Below are 20,639 nucleotides of genomic sequence, written 5' to 3' on the forward strand. Positions count from 1 at the left end.
GCTTTTATAAAAAGCAGCCTTTAACTTTTGTCTATGTTTAAAGCAAAAAGGTCTGGTTTTAATGTAGTGGCAAAAATAGTCCCTGGCCCAAAATAGCGTACAGTCACGAATACGGGTTTAAGTCAGTTCCTGGATAGTTAATCCAGAGAGGAGGGAAACATGCTGCTTGCTGTCAGTGAAGACATAATCAGATTATGTTATATTACTATGCATATTTTGTATCATTATCATGTATAAAAGTCTCTGGGTCAAATATTCTAAACTTTTTAAATTATGCATTTAGTGCTTAGCCCTAATGCATATCTATTTGATGAATAAATGAATAAATAGCATGTGATGAGGGCTGCCTGCACATGCTCCTGTGTAATTATCCCTAATGTATTTATTAGGCCAAATGAGCATTTGCATATTCATGTAGGGCACGCTCTCCTTTTTTTTTGACTGGGGACTCCTGTGCCAGACCTCTGAGCCTAAGTTCAAAGCACCAACCCCCTTGCTTTCTCTCTCTCTCTCTCTCTCTCTCTCTCTCTTTCTCTCCCTCTCTCTATCTCTGTCTCTCACTCACCCTATCTCTCTCTCTCTCTCTCTCACTCTCTCTTTGTCTCTCTCTCTCATTCTCCCTGTGTCTCTTTCTCCCTTGAAACCTCTCTCTCCTGTTCTCCCTCTATCTATCCCATTCTCTCCTCTTCTGGCTTTCTCTCTTCATCTGTCTCTTGGTCTCTTTCTCTGTGTCTCTTTCTCCCCCTCTTTCTTTCTCCATCTCTTCTCTCTTTGTCTCTGTCTCACTCACCCTACCTCTCTCTCTCTCATTCTTTCTTTGTCTTACTCTCTATCCCTCCCTCACAATCCCTCTCTCTTTCTCTCTCCTTTTAAACCTTATTCTCTCTCTCTCTCTCTCTCTCTCTCTCTCTCTCTCTCTCTCTCTGTGTCTTTCTCTCTAAAACTCCATTCTATCCTTTTCTCACTCTCTTTCTCTGCCTCTCCCCTCTATCTCACTATCTCTTTCTCTCTCTCTGCTCTCTCTTTCTTTCTCGCTCTCTCTCTCTATCTCTCTCTTTCTCTAGATTGAGTGGAGTGTTCCGGAGGATAAGAGGAAGTCTTGTGTGACTAAAGGAAAGACAGAGGTGAGTGCTCTGTGTGTGTGTTTGTTTGTTGGGCTCTGTTTGTAGGTATTCTTTCACTTTCTCTCTCTTCATTCTCCCCTGAGGAGACAGAAGAGGAAGCATCCAAGCATTTCTTCAAGTGTGTTTACTCTTGTGTGCATGAATAGTGAATGTGTGTGTATGCACATGTGTTTCTACAGTGAATGTGTAATACAACACACAGAATGCAAATCCTTTTATCACCACTGCATCATAAATACACAATTTACCTGCTGTCCTTAATTAAGAGAACATAATTAATACGCTCCTTTCTTCTTGCTATTGCTCTATCTGTCTCTATCCCTCTCTCTCTCTGTGGGAAGCTGCACATGGGGCCAGTATGTGTGTGAGAGAGTTAATTAGGCCACTTAGTGGCTGCCGTCTACCCACCGTTCTGTTCCATGCTGGTGGTAGGGGGAGGAGCTGCGGATGATTGGCAGGTGGGGCGAGGCCCCAGTGGGTGACGATCAAAGGGTATGATTAAGCAAACAAAAGACAAGGAGATAGAGACAGAGGGGGAGAGAGAGAGGGGCGGTGGTAGAGCTAGGCTTGCTGTTCATTTGAATCACATTCACACATACACAATTCATTCAAATTACATGAAAATCAGGAACTGCTTCACCCTGATTGGTCTTTGATTGAAACACATTAAAAACACTCTAATTAAACAGACCAGTTGTTCACTCTCATGCTCTATACGCTGTAAGGAAGAGGATTAAAGAAGAAATCATTAAATTTTTCAGAAATTCTGCATGATTAAAAGGATAAGATGTAAACAAAGTCATTCAGAGTTGTTTCTGTTCTAGAGAAACTGAGTCAGAATTGTTCACAGAGGTGGTGATAGGGACCAGACGTCTGACGAGTTTCATGCCTCCCTCGCAGAAAGTTCTTACAGAAAGTTCTTAGTTCTCTTCTGATGCCTGAGACATTATTTTATGATAGTTTTGAGTAGGTTTTGGCCTGTAGATATCAAGACCCTTGGTACCTATCACCACCACTATAAATAAATCCAAGTCAGTATACTTCTCTACACTGAACAGCTTCACATCAAACCACTCCAGGCGACTTTGTTTACAACATAGTGAATAAATGATGCAGAAATTGGAATTGTTTTTCATGAAAAATTTGAAGTTTTACATTATATTTTTAAATTTAGATTATACTGCAATGCTGAAATAGAATCTATAGCATGTCCCACTCAAATCGCATCTTCTTCATGTTGCACTTTGCACAAAAAAATATACTCCAGTGTAAGGTTTGGCCCCCCTCTGGTTAGTTCTGGGCAGCACCTGTTTAGCCTTTAGGGTCACACCCATGCTGTTGTCACATTGACAGTGACTTTTGGTGTTGTTTTTCTCATGGTGTAGTCTGACTTTTACGCTAAGATTGTGGCAGGGATCCATCTCACAGTCAGATCATCTGCTTTTTCTTAGCCTTTACCTTTTGTTGTAAACACTTAATGTGAATCCTGTACAGATAAAATATTTATTGATGATGTCTTATAAACATTGTAAGACCTTATCAGGCCAATTTCCAAATTCTACGTTCATAAATATACAATATGTCCAAACAAAAATGAGCATCTCCATTTTTGTGATTTTTCTTTTTCTACATCATTTCAGCACAGCAGCCATTCTTTATCTTGTGTGAAAATATTGTGATGAATGGACCAATAGAAATGCTCCAAAACTGCTTTCTTTGGGCAGTGACGATATGCATTATAGGACATAAATTTATTTAACGCATTCAATATTATAATATAAAAATATTATAATACTATTTTATTATTCCTTATCTGGCAACAATAGACTTTATAAAAACATAAAACATAATACACTAAATTATATCTAGAAAGATAATATTCCAGATAATGAAACAGGGATCTTTTACTATCAAAACTATATTTTTCTCAGTTTTGGTTTAATATTTACTAAGATCAGAAGTTTTAGCAAATATTTTAGCTAAGACACCCACAGAAAATGGTAAAAGGAGATGTTTTGGTTTGTTGAATAAATATGGGTCATTTTCCCCAGAGAGCGTTTAACCCTATGATAGCCTGCATTAAAACACTTGATTTCTCTTAAGAGTGATGTCTGGTCTTTACAGCCTTTAAGTGGTGTGGGGTCACTTAATTGTGAACATCTATTGGAGTATAAGTGCTTTTTATAGTCTTTTTGTGAAGTCAGTATTGTTATCTTCTAATTGGTTCACAAAGGAAGGACATGTTTTTTTAAGGATTTAGTATTTATCTAGTCTAGAATACCTTTAAACAAAAAGTATTTAAGGAACTGGGTTATTGTGCATTATGATATTCATGTTTGTTGTATTCTTATAGACATTATTGGTTAAAAATAATGCATTATTATTTAAGTCTTAGATTCTGGCTTTTAAAAATGTCTTGCTATTATTATAGTATTCCATGCACTGTAATGCATAATGAATGGTTCATAACATTATAAATTCCCTGACAATGTACAGGATTCATGTGCACTATTATCAAAAAGCTTTTAATATTGAGTTCCACCTTAATGCTTCATACCATCCTAGACAAAAGTATTATAAAACAGAGAATACATTATAAAAAATTATATTATATATATAAAATATATTATTATAAAATGAAAGTATTATAAACTTGTTTTGAATACTTTTATTACATGCTTTGGTAAAAAACATAAGCCTACAACTATGCAACTTTGCAGTATGCATAGTTTATAGTAAATAAAGTGTTGTTCTATGAACGAGGGTCTTCTTTGGACTCTGTCTTACATTTTTACACCTGTTAAATACCCAGTATGAGTACCTTATATGTTTATGCTGGGCATGTTGACAGATGATGATGCAATGTTTGCCCCTGCTTTAAATTCTTTTAATTTTATTTGTTTATTGCTCAACTTTCACCACATTAAGCTCGATCACAGATAAATTGTACAATGTCTAGACCCTGATCCACTGTGGTGCATTATTATTGGCCTCTGTTAGTCACTCTGACTGCCTCTGCTGCCCTCTTCAGGCCGACTGCAATAATTACATTCGTCTGCTTGAGTTTCTGGGAGATGGACGCATCTATGCCTGCGGGACGTACGCCTTCGACCCCCAATGTGCCTTTGTGGTAAGTGTGTGTGTTCATCTGTCCACGACTAAACTGATTTGGCATGCTCCCACACCCATTCACACATCACATCACACGCACATCACAGTGCATGACAGGTGAACATACATATACAAGGACACGCGAGCTCACAGACACGTTGATAAGACAGCTACATTAGATATGACAAGTACATAAACAGACATATGCATGATGATATACAGACTAAAGCTTAGAGATTAAAGAGTAGTGACAGATGAACGTGCTACAGATGAACAAGCCTGTTTGCACACAAACTGGAAGGTGTTATACATCCATTATGTATCCTTCTTTCTTTTTTTCTTGTTATATTGTTTGCCATCATCAGTGTTGTAACAAAACCTTCTCTGAAATGGTAACTCTGCTTGTGAGGACAATTCTTAATCCTGTTTTTCACATTGTAAAAAAAACAGCTGATATTTTTAAATGACATAAATCTGTTTTGATATGTTATATATTTTCTTTAGGTTTTCCTGCTACAAAGTATTGTGCATAAAATAAGAAACCCCAAAGATCGAAATTCTTTTCTTGTAATTGTCATAGACAGATTAAAAATCATTAAAAGAATGTTTGGGGAAGAATGATTTTGGACATTTTGGTCATTTCAGTCTTTGTTCTGTCTCACTCAGAACATCTCCACATTCTCTCTGGAAACGTTAGAGGACGGCAGTGTGAGGATGGAGACTGGGAAGGGGAAATGCCCCTTTGAGCCCAGTCAACACTATGCTGCAGTCATGGCAGGTACGACACAAAACCACATTCACACCAGGGCACAGCTACAGGGGGGGCAAAGAGGGCCTGGGCCTCCCCCTTCTGACCCCACCAGATTTCTGACTGTTAAAAACAAGTAAAAAGTTGCAAAGGTGCTGTTTTCTTCATTCTCGAGAATTAAATAAATAAAGTAACTGTCTTGGCATGCTGCCAGCTACAATAGCTGTTATAGTAACTACTGTTAACAAGTTAAATGCAAAGTAAACAATTGTGTGTCATGTTTAATTTTTAAAAATGGTAATGGGTAGATAATTTTCAAATGGTTTAGTTATAATGAAGTCGGCTAGTTGGTAGTCGCCACCTTTACTATAACAATGTTGCTGCTTCTAGCTTCACATATAGGGTTTCGTGCTGCGTTTACATGTTGGCGGTAGGTGGCTGATTTGAATATTCCATTTTTTTCAATTGAGCAGCAATGGAAATTTCTGCCACCACCAGTGACAATGGCAGTTTGTCACAGTGGTCAATGGAATGTTCCATCAAGAGTTCAATTTTCCCAACTTTTGTCATCAACTGTGGTGCTAAAATATTTTGGATATTGGTTTCCAAAAGTTTCCAAAAGTTTCATTGTTGATCTTCAGGCAAACCCAGTATTATACAACAATACAAAAGTACAGGGCAGTCTATGCTGCTAAACCTCTCCTGTGATAATCATCATCTTTTACCATTGATGCTGTCACCATGGCAACGTTTGCATGGCTGCATGCTATGAAGTCAAAGTCTATTTATATAGTTATATAGTTTATTTATATAGTGCTTTTTACAAGAGGTGTTGTCGCAAAGCAGCTTTACAGAAAAGAACAATCCGGGTCCAAGCTCCAATGAGCAAGCCAGTGGTGACAGTGGCAAGGAAAAAGTCCCTAAACAAGAAAACAAGACTCAAAAAGGGAACCCATCCTTCTCTAGTCGACACCAAATAGCAAACAATAACAAAGAGTAACATGAACAGAGAATAAGGTTTTAACATTAGTATAAAATATTAAAAAACACAGAAAAGGGGCAAAGCAGCTGAAGAAATGGCTGTGATTTAATAGTTCAAGTCTGTGCAGCAGTATCATCGGGGGGGCCCAGTGGGATGCAGGTGAGGTTTACACAGCGTTGTACAGCTGGAAGCTGGTCAAACATGTCCAGAAGGCTGGTGAGCAGTAGGCATCCAATCAAGATGGCAGATGAAGCAACAGCATCAGACTGCACAGGATGGGCAGTTATTCAGCTCAGCAAAGAAACACACAGACAGTTAGTTCTGTGAGATGAGACACAGAGCAGTGTTTTTCACCAACACCAACATCATCAACATCATGCTTAATTTCTAACTATTTCTCTCTCTCTCTGTCTCTCAGGGGGCATCCTGTACACTGCTGCCACCAGTAACTTCCTGGGCACACTGTTCGACATCTCCAGGGCAACAGGCCCTGAGCAGGAGCGCATACGGACGGAGCAATCGATCACCTGGCTCAGTGGTAAGACATGCACACAACACACACAACACATACCTATGCCTGCATACATACATACAATAACAATAAACATTAGCTGACAGTGCTTTACACCAGGAGCCCTAATGTGACCTAATACTGGAGGGCCATAACTTTAAGTTTCCTTCATCTGACCTCTGCCTTAAATTAGCAAAAACCAAATTGTTCTCTGTGTCCTGTGAACAAATGAACAGCAAAAATTCATCCCTTCTATCCTGAGGAGATTGGGAACATGTCCACTGAGCCATTTCCTTCTGCTGAATTGAAAAGCCATGAAGACATGTTGAGGCACAGTTCACTGCCATCATGCATGGCGTGCACAGCTAATCAGACCTTTTCCACTGAGTCATATTGTATCAGATCCAATCTTTTGCAGAACTTTAAACAGCTGGAATGGAACTTTCCCAATTTTAAATTAATTTATTAAAATTTATTTCAAACAAACAAGAATGGTACCAAATAAATATTCAAAATATATACTTAAAACACTACTTAATTAACATTTGCTAACATTTAAAGGGCTCATATCCTACATGTTTATATTTTATTTTTTCCATTTATAACGCTTGTGAGATTTCATAGACAAAAACATCTATAATTAATTTGTACATGACCATTTTTTAACTTCTCTGTATTGCTTAGAATTAAACTGCGGTCTGATTTTAGATTGCCATGCTGTATTTAGATTGATTTATGTAAATAACCTATGTTCTTATCAGCTGCTCTGTGTTGTATCTCATTCAAAAAGCAGTCAAAGCTGTAAACACACAGTATTTGTAATGTATTCCACATGCTCTATATATATATATATGGGACTTTTGTGAGATGATATTGCTGTCTCTGAACATGTTATTGCCATTATATCTAAACACAGATCCAGAGTTTGTCAGCTCTGCCTTCATCCAAGAGGATGAAAAGAACAACCCAACAGGAGAGGATGATAAGATCTACTTCTTCTTTACTGAAGTGGCCAAAGAATATGACCTCTACACCAAGGTCAAAGTGCCCAGGGTGGCTCGAGTGTGTAAGGTAGGATCCAGGATCATGCTGCTTCATTTTTTTCCTATATTACTGCCTTTTATTTCATTGAGAAACATGTTCTATCTCTCTCAGTCTGATATTGGGGGCATGAAGACCTTGCAGAGGCGCTGGACAACATTTCTGAAGGCCCAGCTCGTGTGTGAGGACCGAGCGAGTGGTCAGCGCTTTAATGTTCTGACTGATGTCTTCACCAAACAGCACCATCCAGGAGACCCCAGTAGCACACACTTCTATGGCATTTTCACCTCGCAGTGGTCAGTGAGAACCAGTTGATCCTATCTTATTTACCTTAAACTGAACACTCTCTTCTCTTCTCTTCTCTTCTCTTCTCTTCCCTTTAGTAAGTGAGTACCTTGTATATTTTCTCATATCTGATATAACTGAGGTGTGTTTGTGTTTGTGTGTAGGGAGAGGGAGGAGATATCTGCAGTGTGTGTGTACAGTCTGAAGGAGATCTCTAAGGTGATGGATGGTCCCTTTAAAGAACTGAAGAAGAGCTGTGAGACCTGGATGAATCCAGACCCAGTGCCCTTGCCCAGACCAGGCCAGGTACACACCTCTACTTATACTATACAGTAACAATACTGTACCACATTATGCAGGGAAATTCACTTGAAAGAGGCCCCAAATATTCTGTTGTAACTCCTGTTAGGATGAAGCAATCTAAACCAAAAAATACGCTACATACCTTGACGTATGTGTGATCGATTGCATTACATGCAATGCTGGAAGTGATCTCTGTTTTCTGCCAGACACATGAAGGGGTATGGGGGTATGCACCCAGACGTTACAAACGGAGGTTAAACGTTGCGACGGCTGTCTGATGCCTACCTCATCCCGGCTTGTTCGAAGCTCCATATACTGAGGAGCACATTGCACATTGTTTGGTTCAGATTGCTTCATCCTAGCGAGAGTTATTACAGAATATTCGGGGCCTCTTTCGAGTGAATCTCCCTGTACTATCTGCACCTGACCAGTATTAATATAGTACACTGTATAGAAACCCAACACTGTATAGAGACCCAATACAGTTCCAGATATTCTTTTGCATTACACTATATTATACCTTGGTGATGTTATCCTACACTAAAACAGCCAAGTGAATTTGCATTCTGTGATCCATTTTTACTGTAAAATTCAGTACTTAATGTCTCTTGCCTTCTCACTCGGTTTATAGTGTTTGAACAACGCTCTGAAAGCAGAGGGGTTTGAGTCGTCTCTAAAGCTGCCTGATAAAGTGCTGACGTTCATGCGAGACCACCCTCTTATGGAGAACAGCGTAGTATCGGTGCCCCTACTGATCAGGAGTGGAGTTACATACACCAAACTTGGTGTCACCCTGACAACTGTCTCCAATGGCAACATCAGGCGAAATGCTACTGTACTACATCTGGGAACAGGTGAGGAGAAAAAAGGGAAAGAAAAACAAAGGATATACACTACCTACTCATAGAAAAAACAGTGACGACATAATGGAATTAAGCAGTGACCAAACAAAGTGTTAAACAAATCAAAATATATTCTGTTTTAGATTCTTTTAGAGATTAGCTCCCTTTGGCATTTTCTCAAGCAGCTTTATAAGCCGCCTGAGATGCTTATCCAACATGACTGATGAAGATACACATATGTCAAGACATCTTTATAATTATGAAAACTGGGCATTCAAACTGCACACACTGCCTTCAGCTGTGATGCCTGTGATGTGTATTTGTAAGATCTTTTGCTTCTTTTTAATGTATGTCTGTAGATCGTGGTGAACTTCACAGAGTTGCAGTAGTGGGTCAGAATGCAACTCTTCTGCAAGAACTCCCCCTCTTTCATGCCACAGAACCCATCAACAACATCCTGCTCCACAAAGTAAGTATGCACACATACACAAAGCGGGCCCTTAGGCCCTGTTCACACTTGGTATTAACATCCGTCTATGATCTGATCGTAAGTGTCAGCGAGATGTGTAGCCATTCACACCTCGTATTTCCGTGTGTCTCAAATGTGTCTCTAGTGATCAGATTTTGTGACTGGACAAAGGATACGTCCGACATGTGCTACATCAGTCTCTCCCTGCATTTATTGTCAGACAAAAATGTACCGCGAGTCCATGTTCATTTAATCGCAAGGGCTGCCACAAATGTTTAGACCACTTGTTTATGATTTGCAGAGGGGGCAAAAAATTAAGCTACGCAGCTGCTTTCACCTCTGCTTTGATGATGCAGTTGTATAAGGAGGTCTTTTGCAGCTGTCGAAGAGTCGCTTTAACCTTCACACTGTAAATGTTAAGTGGCCATATGCATCCCTGATCACCTCTGAACGTGGCTTGAGTGATTGGATCACAACACATTACCTAGGCTGCATGTCAATGCCGAATGTGAACGAGGCCTTACGTACCTCTGTGCTTTCTGTTAAACTGCAGCATATGCACATAGACATACTCAAAGATACGCTGTGTACAAGCTCCTCCTGTTCTCTGCTTTCTCAGGATGAGGCTCTGGTGGGTTCTCCTCTCTCTCTGGCAAAGTTACCTGCAGAAGGCTGTTCTCTATACACGACCTGTGAAGTGTGTGCACAAGCACGTACGCTCGGCTGTGTGTGGAGACAAAAAGAGGGCGCCTGCGACCTGGCTGTCTCAGAGTGAGTCACTCCCACGAACACAAACACATAAACACTGTGTAACGTTTTCTCTGTTCATCATCTAATATCACCGTTACACTTGCGTTCCAGACCTGGTGAGGGGCTGAAGCCTGAAGACTTGGACAGCCAGTGTGGAAGTGGTGAGGGTGCGTTTCATTAGTATTTCTCAGTGCTACTATGATTGATTAATCCAGATTTGCATGAACACCTGTATGTTTGTTTTGACTGGGGTACAAGTGGGAAAAGCCCTGCCATGTTTAGATTTGAGCTAAGAGATTTGAAAAGATGCAGCTGAGGAACAAATACTGTTTTAACATTGCATGTCAAACCTCAAAAGCTGTACTATGCACATAGAAAGTGCTTATTATTTAGGATCATTCTTTCTTGTGAGGATCATTTTTAAACAGTCTAAAACATAATATTCCTTGCTTTTTTGAAATAAGAAATTGACGTGTCAATTAAGTATGTAAACACTCAAAGTTTCAAAACATGCCATTCACTTCCTAGTCCACATAAAGGCTCCAGATCTGCGAAAGAAATGGCTGGAGTTTCCCCAGTCTTCCTAAAGATTTCAGTCCTAATTTTACAGCTTGTTCTGTACATATTAGCCATAGACTGCTTTTTGACCTCCGTGTGCTTCATTTCACTTGCAAAGAGGTCAGCTTGTCAGAACAGAGGCCATTTCCATATGTCAGTCTTAAAGGCACAGCAACAAAAACAGACTGTATTCTAAGAGATAAAGACACATTGAGAAATAATCATGTAAAAATAAATTATCATGAGTATTTTTGCTACCTAAACCCACACAAATAAGATACATATAAGAAAACACAGAACATATTTTAATGAAATGTTATAATTCATTTGCTTTGTTTCCCTTTTTGTCCCTCTCTCTCGGTACAGATCGCTGCTCTCCTGCAACAACTGAGCTGCCTGTGGTAGAAGGGCTGCGTGTGCTATTGTCCTGCGTGCAGGTGTCCCCTCGACCCTGCCACTGGCAACACCCCCCCCATAGACACACTCGCCGCCACCACTCTGACCTGGAGGTGCGGGTCACTCAAGAGAGTCTGGGTACCTACGTGTGTCTGTGCGAGGAAGCTGGTCGGGATCAGCCCCCCTGCCGCAGGGCTGCGTACCACCTGACCCTGGAAAAGCCTAGCACTAGCAGCAGCGCTGCCCAAACAGGAAACCGTCAGTTTGTGGTTGGATATCTGCTGTTTTTCTTTCTGGGCCTCACCCTGCCCTGTTGTGTGTTCTTTGTAATTCGCTGGAGACGTGGCAAACGAGGAGGAGGTGGTCATTCTTCATCTACCTCGGAAAAGGGGCGGGATCTGTTGCCCTCCTCAGACACACCCCAGTCCCCCAGCAGCGCCAGTCTGCTCTCAGAAGCGGTGACATTTACGGAGAAAAGAAATGGGACGCTGAATGGACATGGAGGCCATGGTGGGCATATAGTCGGGCACAACTGTGCCCATGTCTATGCCAATTCCAGCGGACTCAAGCTACAGGAGTCAGCGGTCAACCTGGCAGAAGAGCTGGACGGCCGAGAGAGGGCGGGGCCGGAGAGAGAGGAGGAAGGACTGGGGGAGGGGCTTAACGAGATGGCAGATGGACTTGTGGGTTTGGAGGAAGAACTGGCTAAGCTGCACATGCTAAGAGGTGCGCCATTGGCACAGTGTGAAGAAAGCTCAATCTGAGGACACATTGCGGATATATTATTGCCACTGCACAAATGCACATACATCACTTCCTTCATGTTTGTGTACTAGTGTGTAGAAACGCTGGAAGAGCAAGCATTTCTAAGGATCAGATACTGTACATACATTACAAATAGAAATGCTTGGTGTCCGCGCAGACAAATACACAAATACTCATCTTGTGTATCTGTTTGTTCTCTGGAAGCTCTTTTCTATCTTTTAAGCTTGTGAACCGGTCTTTATTCATATGTATGTAGCACTGTGTGTTCATGAGTTTGATATTTCATGGTATGTGCGTCTGGCTCAAGTACAAAAGCAAGCTTTTGATCATCCCAGCTCTCACTACTGTGTTCAACCATCTCCAAAACATACAAACAATCATACATATGAATACCATGTACTTGATGTGTGCATGTTCTAATCTTACCCCAGGCCTGAGTCATCCAAATCATAACAGATCTGGATGCTGGAAGCCTGAAAGTGGACCAAACCATTTGACTACTGAACACCAAAAGAACTAGATCTAGTTCTGTCCAGGTTGTCTCAAATATTGTTGATCTAAAATGAAGAGTTACTAATGGACAGTGAAAGTGCTCAGATCATAGTTGGGGCAGACATGGCATCCCACCACAACCACAGACGGCACAGGCTGAACTGTAGACGTCTTATTCCATAGACATACAACAATGACGTGAAGAAGGACTATCAGAAGACCCTGCTGAAGGAAGTGCCTCTGCCTAATGCACTCATGAGGAAAAATAATTTCTCTGTCGTTCTGTTGGTACCATGAAGCTGTTCCCTCTGCTTTGGTTGCCCATAAAGGCAGCACAGACTTATGGCCATTGAATGAAAGGTGGAAACTACATTTACTGCTGCCAAGCAATGAATTTGTCAGCCTCCTACTGAAGAACATATAACATGGAATGGAGATGCAAGTTAACCGGTGGTGACTAGTGCTAAATCAATGAAGTTTTTTTTCAATATATCTTAATTTAATATAACTTAAATTAAAGGAAGTGGGGTGTGGAATGTTTTTGTCAACTTAAATCAGAAGCGTTAACTTCTGCTTGCTTTGGTTCTCTACTAACTGACAGTTTCCACATTAATCAATGTGAGGACTCGACATGGACCACAGCATGCTGGTTGCGACAGCACAACTCTTAGCAAGGACTCTGTCATAAACAATTAATGAGGTTCAGAGCAAAAAAGGACTATAGTATATGTTTCTTTTGGGGTTTTGTTATGGAAAGAGAATGTCTTTGTCTAAGGTGCAACTGTAACCACCAAAGTAACTGGAGGAGGATTTTCAGAAGAAGTGCTTATGTCCAAAAAGAGTGACGCGGAAGGATGTGATTCTAAGTGGTTAAGGCTACACTCTTAACGAGCGTGGTATGTTCAGTAGCCATAAAGATGTCTGTTTCAAATGTCTGTATATGTATGTTATTTTGTTTTTCATTGCAGTGTCCTGTTTGTTATTATTTTTCTGATCAATCCAGAAGTAGTTGTCACTTTAACAATCTAAATATTTGGCTGTTGTAAATGCATGTCACTGCCATTTGTCTTCAGAAAGATGTCTGTCATTCCTCAGTTTGTGTTTTTATTGTTTTTAACATGAGTGTAAAGGGAAGGTAACAGTCAGAGAGATGTATACAGCCTATTTGTCTTACAGATGTAGTCTACTCTCAGCACTTAGTAGCATAACAAACACAGGTACATATTTATCATTAAAAATAAACTGCAAAATCTTACTGCCCTTTTGTTACAGATAGGCCTATTGCGTCTGAGCTGAGTGTTACATTCCCTTTTTTGTTCATTTTGAATAAAGAAATATATTGTTAATTGATGTACAGATGTTATATTCTAAGGTTTTATTTTTATAATTTATATAATAAAAATAATTGTACATTTGTTTTGAACCTGTTGCAGTTGTTTGTGTGAGGATGACTGTGTGAATGCATTGTGTTTTTTAAATAAAGTAATCCTACCTCCTGTCCCCGAATATGCTTCCGAAAATCTGATTCTGAAAGAATGTTCTTTGCACAACTGCAAGCATTTTCAAGTGTTTCTTGCTGTTTATTTACAAAATACAACTGTAATCATTACTTTAATAACAGTAATGGATTTCTCCTGACACAAATATTTAGTAATGTTGTTCTGATTGTGGAACAATCAGTTTGTGTGTCAACTTCCTCAACTCATTTCCCCTCACTCTGGAAAATGGTGGCAGGGGTGTTTCTGACCTTTTGGCCCCCCCCACCAAAAATCTTCCATCTGTTTTGTCAGTACATGGTGAAGTACATGTTTTGAATCCACACATACGTCCAGCATTACCCTGTTGAGGTTCTATATCTTAGTAGATAACACCACTGCTTTGTACACAGGTCAAAGGTCCCTGTCCAGGCAGGACCATTACTGCTGTTCTCTTCTGCTGTGCTGAGTAAGACTCCTCAACTACTGTTGTAAGTCACTCTGGACAGAGCACTGGCTAAGCACTTAAATATATTAAAGCTATTCATTCACTTTTAGCATGTGACTTGTTCCAGCAAATAATTATTCCACATGTCTGTTTTTTTGTTTAGTTATTTATTTTTTATTTTGATATATGAAACAAAGGATAGGATACTTACTGTACTTACTGTAAGAGGATTCAGATAACCAATTAGAGTGCAGGATTCAACTGGCTGACCAGAGTGTTTAATTCAAATGGCCAAGAAAGTAGCAGGTAAGACTGGTTAGGCAGAATAGATGGAGCTTTGATCTTTTTTTGGGATGAAATGTGTTATCCATAGCGACAAATTAGTGTGCACTATGTATGCTTGCTTTGAGTTCTATTTCTATTACTAACTTTCTTATTTTCCACCTCATTAGGTTAGATTTTTTTTCACTGCTAAACTTACCATAACATTTAGACTAAGGGAGTGTACTTGCACAGTTTGGTTATTTCCTTCCTGTAGCACACCTGCTGGTAATTGGGCAGCACTAACCTGTTCTGGACACATGGCCTACTTTGATTGGATTCTGTTAGTCACTTGGCATGCCGCTTCTGCCCTCTTCAGCCATATTGTGTGTTTTAATGAAAAATATTATGGTTTTATGTGTGCACAACTGTTCAAAACCGTGTCTGTAAGTCAACGTACTGGGCAGCATTTGAGTTCTGCTCAACATTAGCTAAAATCACCACTACCGAAACAGTGAGTCTGTTTGCCCCTTTGCTTATTTTTAAATATGTTGGATTTCTTATTAACAGCCTGCTCTTGGATCCTAGCATGTTTGAGTCCACAAAATATTCAAAATAAAGACGGATCAGCAGAGAGGTCAACAGATCACCAAGCAGCTTTCTGACAAATCTGAAAAAATATAGGAAAACAGTACAGTTTTGATATCAGCACTGAAATCAAAGTATCAGATCAGTAATAAAAATTTCAAACCATATCCAGCCCTAATTTTAAAATAACATTTTTGTATTTTAAAATTAAATCAAAGGGTGTGCTCTTCTTTTTCAGTCTCTGTTCTTTTTTAATCTCTTTTAGCACCAACTTACAATGACTTCTAGTTGTGCATTTTTTGGTGGTTTGTTTCCAAGGCAACTTGGTGTGTGTAGACCCCAAACATGCAGGGAATTAAAGTATCTTTAAGAGTCATTTAATTTGTCGATTCCCCTCTGAAATCGGTCCCTTCCTTTAAAACCTTATTCTAAAACTATCAGAAAACAGTGTTTCGGGTAACATATCTGAGTACATACTGTATAAAGGATTATGCTTCTGACATCTGATTGATATCACCACCACTGTGAACAATCCTGACTTACTAGGTTTATCTAAAAGAGCATGTCACAACAAACCACTCTGAATAACACCTTAATGATTTAACTATGAAAAAATTGCCCTTTAAGATGTGATTTAATAATTATAATAATATATATATATAAGTATGAAATGAAAAAAAATGCAATTATAGTTATTTATAGTTATTTAAGCATAGATATTTTTATGAATATTTTATTTACTGTACATCACACAGTCTTGTAAGGCACAATTTTATAAAGCAGTGTTAGTTATAATGAAATATAAGAATCACACACAAAACAAAGTGTAAAACCACATCCTTGAAAAAACAAACGACTACTAAACTATAACCAGACTCTAATTCTTCCTGTTTCTATTTGTTCACAGAATATTTTTTTCTATAAACAGCCATAAATACACTACAAAAACAGACTACATAAGTGTATACAAAGAAGAAGAAGATGCAACATTTAGCAGTTTCAGATTATCTACATAATTATATTTTAAATACTGAATCTATATGCATTCATTATTTAAAAATAAGCAGTAACTGATAGGAAAGCATGTCATAGGAGGAAGAAAAGTCTCTCACACACAAGTTTATTTACTTTACCTGTGTAAAGTATTCCACTCAGATTGTAACTAGATTGTACACTCAAGCAGCAAAATTTACTTTTCCTAACAAAATGGTCACTAGAAGTTAGCAGCTGCTATATGTCTATGAGAGATGAACTCAAAAACGAAAAGTTGAAAAAAGTACAAGAGAAGACTCTGATGAGAGAAATAATAGGATTTTAATTTACTACCATCTCCATTAGCTCCTCTAGCCAAGACGCATCGTTTGCATTACAATAACTGTTGTCTCTAAACAATGGGACCTTTTAAAAGACTTTTCAGCCAAGAAAAGAGAAGAAAGAGAAAAGCTACTTTTAACTATTGTCACTCAACCAGTTGTATCCAAAAAAGGATCCTTTGCCCTCTGTGTTACAGGATGATCAAATAGGCTACAGCTTGACTATAGTCGAAAAATGAACTTCCAATTTGCTTATGTATTGTTTGGTTGCGTTTTCCTCAGCATTTTCACTCTGAGTGGCATTGCGACAGCCAGAAGGTGGAGCTACTATCCACCATCACACCGCATGGCGGTACCCCTCTCAGGGGACAGGCATTGTGAATTAGGAGAGAGCACAAGTCATTTCAGCAGCTGAGGAAGTCTTTGTCTCCTGGTGATGTCACTGATTAGGCTGTCTTAAATCTGCAAGAATGAGCATTTAAGAGGAGTAAATGTATGTATACCGGAGCTACCTTGGCTGCAGCCTTTACTTTGAGACTCATCTTATTTAGAAAGCCTCTCTCTAATGCCCAGTCTAAATCTCCACACTCCTGACCTATGGCCTCCAGTCTCAAGGACCTTGAATGAAGGAGTTAATATGAGGCATTTAAGCAAAAGTTTTTAAGTGATTAAGCATTTTAACATAGAAGAATGCATTCATTTCCTGAACACTGAATGGCATTAAACATTTTACCACCGCTGTTGTGTTTTTCAGCACTTTTGAACTCCTTACAGGACGTCATAACTCACCTCATATATGTTCACACCATCAGTGAGCGCGAATGCCTCACTCAGCCAATGAGCTGATCTGCTTGCCAGCCAATCAGCACTTACTTATTTTTTAGTGAAATACATCTTTTGCATTCCAAAATTAAAGAAAGGTCCTTGACAAACGGTTAGAACCCATTATAGCTTTCCAGTTTAAGCTGTTTAGCTCCATTTCCCCCATTAATTTAGGACTCGCTCGTGGGCACCCTCTGGTGCTTGCAGTCATGTTTTAGATATAACATGAGGAAAAGGAAATGGCCAGGCTCCCCTTACACAGGCTCAGCTGGAGTTTCTTGGAGACAGATGCATCTGTGCCTAATAAATGTTTTTTTTCCAGCTAAAACATGTGAAATCAAAATTAATCTTTAACATAGTGCATGTTTTTTTATTGCAAGTGGAAAGCATGTTTTTGTTTGAAATATTTTTAGGAAAATGAGTTTTGCTTTTCACCACATCACACCAACGTTAGCCATAAAAATAGTATGCTATCATATTAAGTGACATGATAACAAGGAAGTGACATCATTTAAGTCAGAGAAGCCAAGTTTAGAAGCTGAAGAAATATTCATCAGCTGTTAAGTATTCAACATTTATAATCTGCTGTTTTCTCCATTCTTGGCAAAAAAAAGTCACTGAGTGTAGGCTATGTTGACTTCATATTGCCTTTAAACAGTAGATAAAGGAGAACTGTATCTTGATTGCCATAAGTTGTTGACAGTGAACTTAACATGTTTGACTGGAAATGCAACATTTCTTTGCATTCATTGAACTGTTGAACTGTTCAGCCCTGAGGAAGCTTATACTATTACTGATGTAAAGCTATAAAGCTTATACTATTACTGATCTGGTATTTAAAATGGTAAAATGATGATGATCTAGCTTTATGCTAATCTGAGCAATGTTTGTAGACATGTACAGAGAAACATGATTTTTCTTTTGTCTGATTTTTGAACACCAAGAAAATTTAACTGAGAATTTACCAGTGCTGTTAGATTAAGTTAACAGAGTAACCTAAAAGCACAGAAACATGAAAAGATGCATACTTGCCTTACACCCTGTACTTCTCTAATTTATAAAGGAACCATTACAAAATATGACTATCCTATGTAGAGTTTTTTTAAAATATACAGTCTGCTTGTAGGTTTATGTTACAGCATGAAATTTCAAAGTAAAGCTAGTTCTGTGGGGTATCACAATAAAGAAAACCTAGTCCTCAATTCTCTTTTCCTCCTCAAGAGTATACTGCAGGTGCCTGAGCAGTTTTCCTTTACTAGTGGTGAAATAAATCATAAATTAACTGAAAATAATAACAGAATGTAAAACATAGATAATTGCTTAGTTTCAGTGGAAATTTTAGGCAAATCTTTGTAAAAGCCCAATACCCAATAATTATTTAAAAAGGTTGACATTTGTGGCAACACTGTATGATTTATTTTTGTTAAATATTTTGTACACACATTTTAATAGCATGAATGTTACAATAAATAAATGTTGCCAATGCTTACAAATTCCAGGGCAGGAGGTTTGTATACTTTTCAGAAGTAAATATAAAATGTCTGCTTGTTAGGGCCTGCTCTAGCTATAGGCACAATAGGCAATGACTAAATCATTATTAATTTTCTTATTGGATGTATGTTGGTTGCAATAAGGAACCTAAGGTCATACAAGCATAAAAGCAAATTTTAGGCAGGCAGGTTACTTTTGTAAGTGATAAACTAAAAATCTTTTTCACAGTGTATTATAGCATTTTTTAGTATTTTCCATCAACAGCAATACAAAGTTGAAACAGGTATGTAAAAATATAAAAAAAAAAGTTCATAAAAAAATTCAGATGATTATATAAACTCTTAATTTACAGAAAACTAAAATGGATCAAAGTTTGACAAGGAAAAAAAAATGGTTGCATGCAGTCTAATAATGTACCATTACCCATAGCACCTATAACTAAAATTCCAGGTGCATAATTGTACTACTTTAAAAAGACACCACACCTTCATTATAATCCACAAACACTTCCACCTTTTTTGGGCTTACACCTCAGGGAGACTCTGGCTCTCAGGGAGCATAGTTTATCCCCCTTTGCTCACAGTCCAGAATCCAAACTCAGGTTTTAGCGTTATCTTTCCCTTCCTTCTAATGGACAATTTAGCCACTCCTAAAGCCTCTCAGTCATCCTTGTGACCTGCACCTCAAAACAAAATGACTCTGTAAACTCATCTTTTCCCCAGACAAAAACTCAATCACCAAAATTGTTTGGTGCATCAGAGAAATCCTCATGTTTCTTTTCATGTTTCACCTCCTTACCATCATCAGACAGGTTGAGAGAAGGATGTGCTGTATGAATGTCCATACTCACATTCACTGGAAACAATAAAGAAAATTGTTATTAAGTACATGTTTGAACATTTTTAAACATAAATTCAAAATGCTATACTGTAATATTGTGAAAATACATGACTGCGATTACATTTATGTAATGTTATTAGAGGTCCAAGTACTGATGGGAGGAGGTGCTATAAAATGCAAATAACAGTTCTTCTGCTACTGCAAGTCCCATTAAGCTTAAAATTCTTATTAAGCTTAAAAAGTCTTATGTATGAGGCACCTTACAAGTGAGATGTTAAGGATGTCTCAATAAGTGGAAAATTATGGCTGCCAGTAGCCAATCAGAATTCAGCAGGAATTTGCCAGGCTTAACATTGGCCAATCATCATAGAATTTGAATGGTATGTAAATATAGGCATTCTCTAACATGCTATGAAATTTTACATCAGTTAGGCTTAAAAAACAAGAATATGTCTTACTGTGTTTAAGACATTTTCCACAAGATTTGTTTGTGGACTTTTTTGTAAGTAGAGAATAAAAAACAAGCTAAATTAATTATCAGTAATAGCTCCCAATAAAAAATAATTGAAAGTTTCAACTAATTCATAAAATGGCACTTGGCTCCTTATTGCCACCTACAATGAAACTGTCTCAAAAATTGCAATGCTACAGTGGGCCACTTGTGACTCACCATCACAACACCGACATTCTGATGTGAAGGTGCTGGGTTCAAATCCCATCTGAGCTGTCACTGCAAAAGTAAAGCCTTGGATACACTGCATGACTTTCAAAGTCCTAACAGATTATAAAAAGACTGGGTGTCTTACACTATCCCACTGGTTTCTGTATATTATTTTTGGCGACAGAAATATTGGGAATCACACTTAATGATTTAACATACTTAACACACTACACAGCTTTTTAAATGTCGCTGATCCAAACCCACCTCACCAAACTTGTGCGAACACATGGGTTCTCCTGTCACTAGGAGACGCAAATTAACAAACATAGAGCAGCTTGATGATGCTGCTGTTTTTACAGCCGA

At 38.6% G+C, this 20,639-nt stretch overlaps 1 protein-coding gene across 2 annotated transcripts in view; it reads left to right on the top strand.

Annotated features, from left to right (window-relative positions):
* sema4f (sema domain, immunoglobulin domain (Ig), transmembrane domain (TM) and short cytoplasmic domain, (semaphorin) 4F) overlaps positions 1–13,874 on the top strand; it is an 84,449-nt gene extending 70,575 nt beyond the window's left edge. For both annotated transcript variants that reach the window (XM_036596228.1, XM_036596227.1), the window contains 12 exons: positions 1,065–1,124; positions 4,156–4,254; positions 4,902–5,013; positions 6,384–6,503; positions 7,393–7,547; positions 7,632–7,813; positions 7,967–8,108; positions 8,737–8,959; positions 9,307–9,416; positions 10,036–10,187; positions 10,278–10,333; positions 11,091–13,874. In XM_036596228.1, coding sequence (XP_036452121.1) covers positions 1,065–1,124; positions 4,156–4,254; positions 4,902–5,013; positions 6,384–6,503; positions 7,393–7,547; positions 7,632–7,813; positions 7,967–8,108; positions 8,737–8,959; positions 9,307–9,416; positions 10,036–10,187; positions 10,278–10,333; positions 11,091–11,884 — 2,205 coding nt within the window. In that variant the 3' untranslated portion in view covers positions 11,885–13,874. The remainder of the gene's footprint in view (positions 1–1,064; positions 1,125–4,155; positions 4,255–4,901; positions 5,014–6,383; positions 6,504–7,392; positions 7,548–7,631; positions 7,814–7,966; positions 8,109–8,736; positions 8,960–9,306; positions 9,417–10,035; positions 10,188–10,277; positions 10,334–11,090) is intronic.
* Positions 13,875–20,639: the final 6,765 nt, after the last annotated feature.

The sequence above is a fragment of the Colossoma macropomum genome, unplaced genomic scaffold (genome assembly GCF_904425465.1).
Source record: "Colossoma macropomum unplaced genomic scaffold, Colossoma_macropomum, whole genome shotgun sequence".
Classification (NCBI taxonomy): domain Eukaryota; kingdom Metazoa; phylum Chordata; class Actinopteri; order Characiformes; family Serrasalmidae; genus Colossoma; species Colossoma macropomum.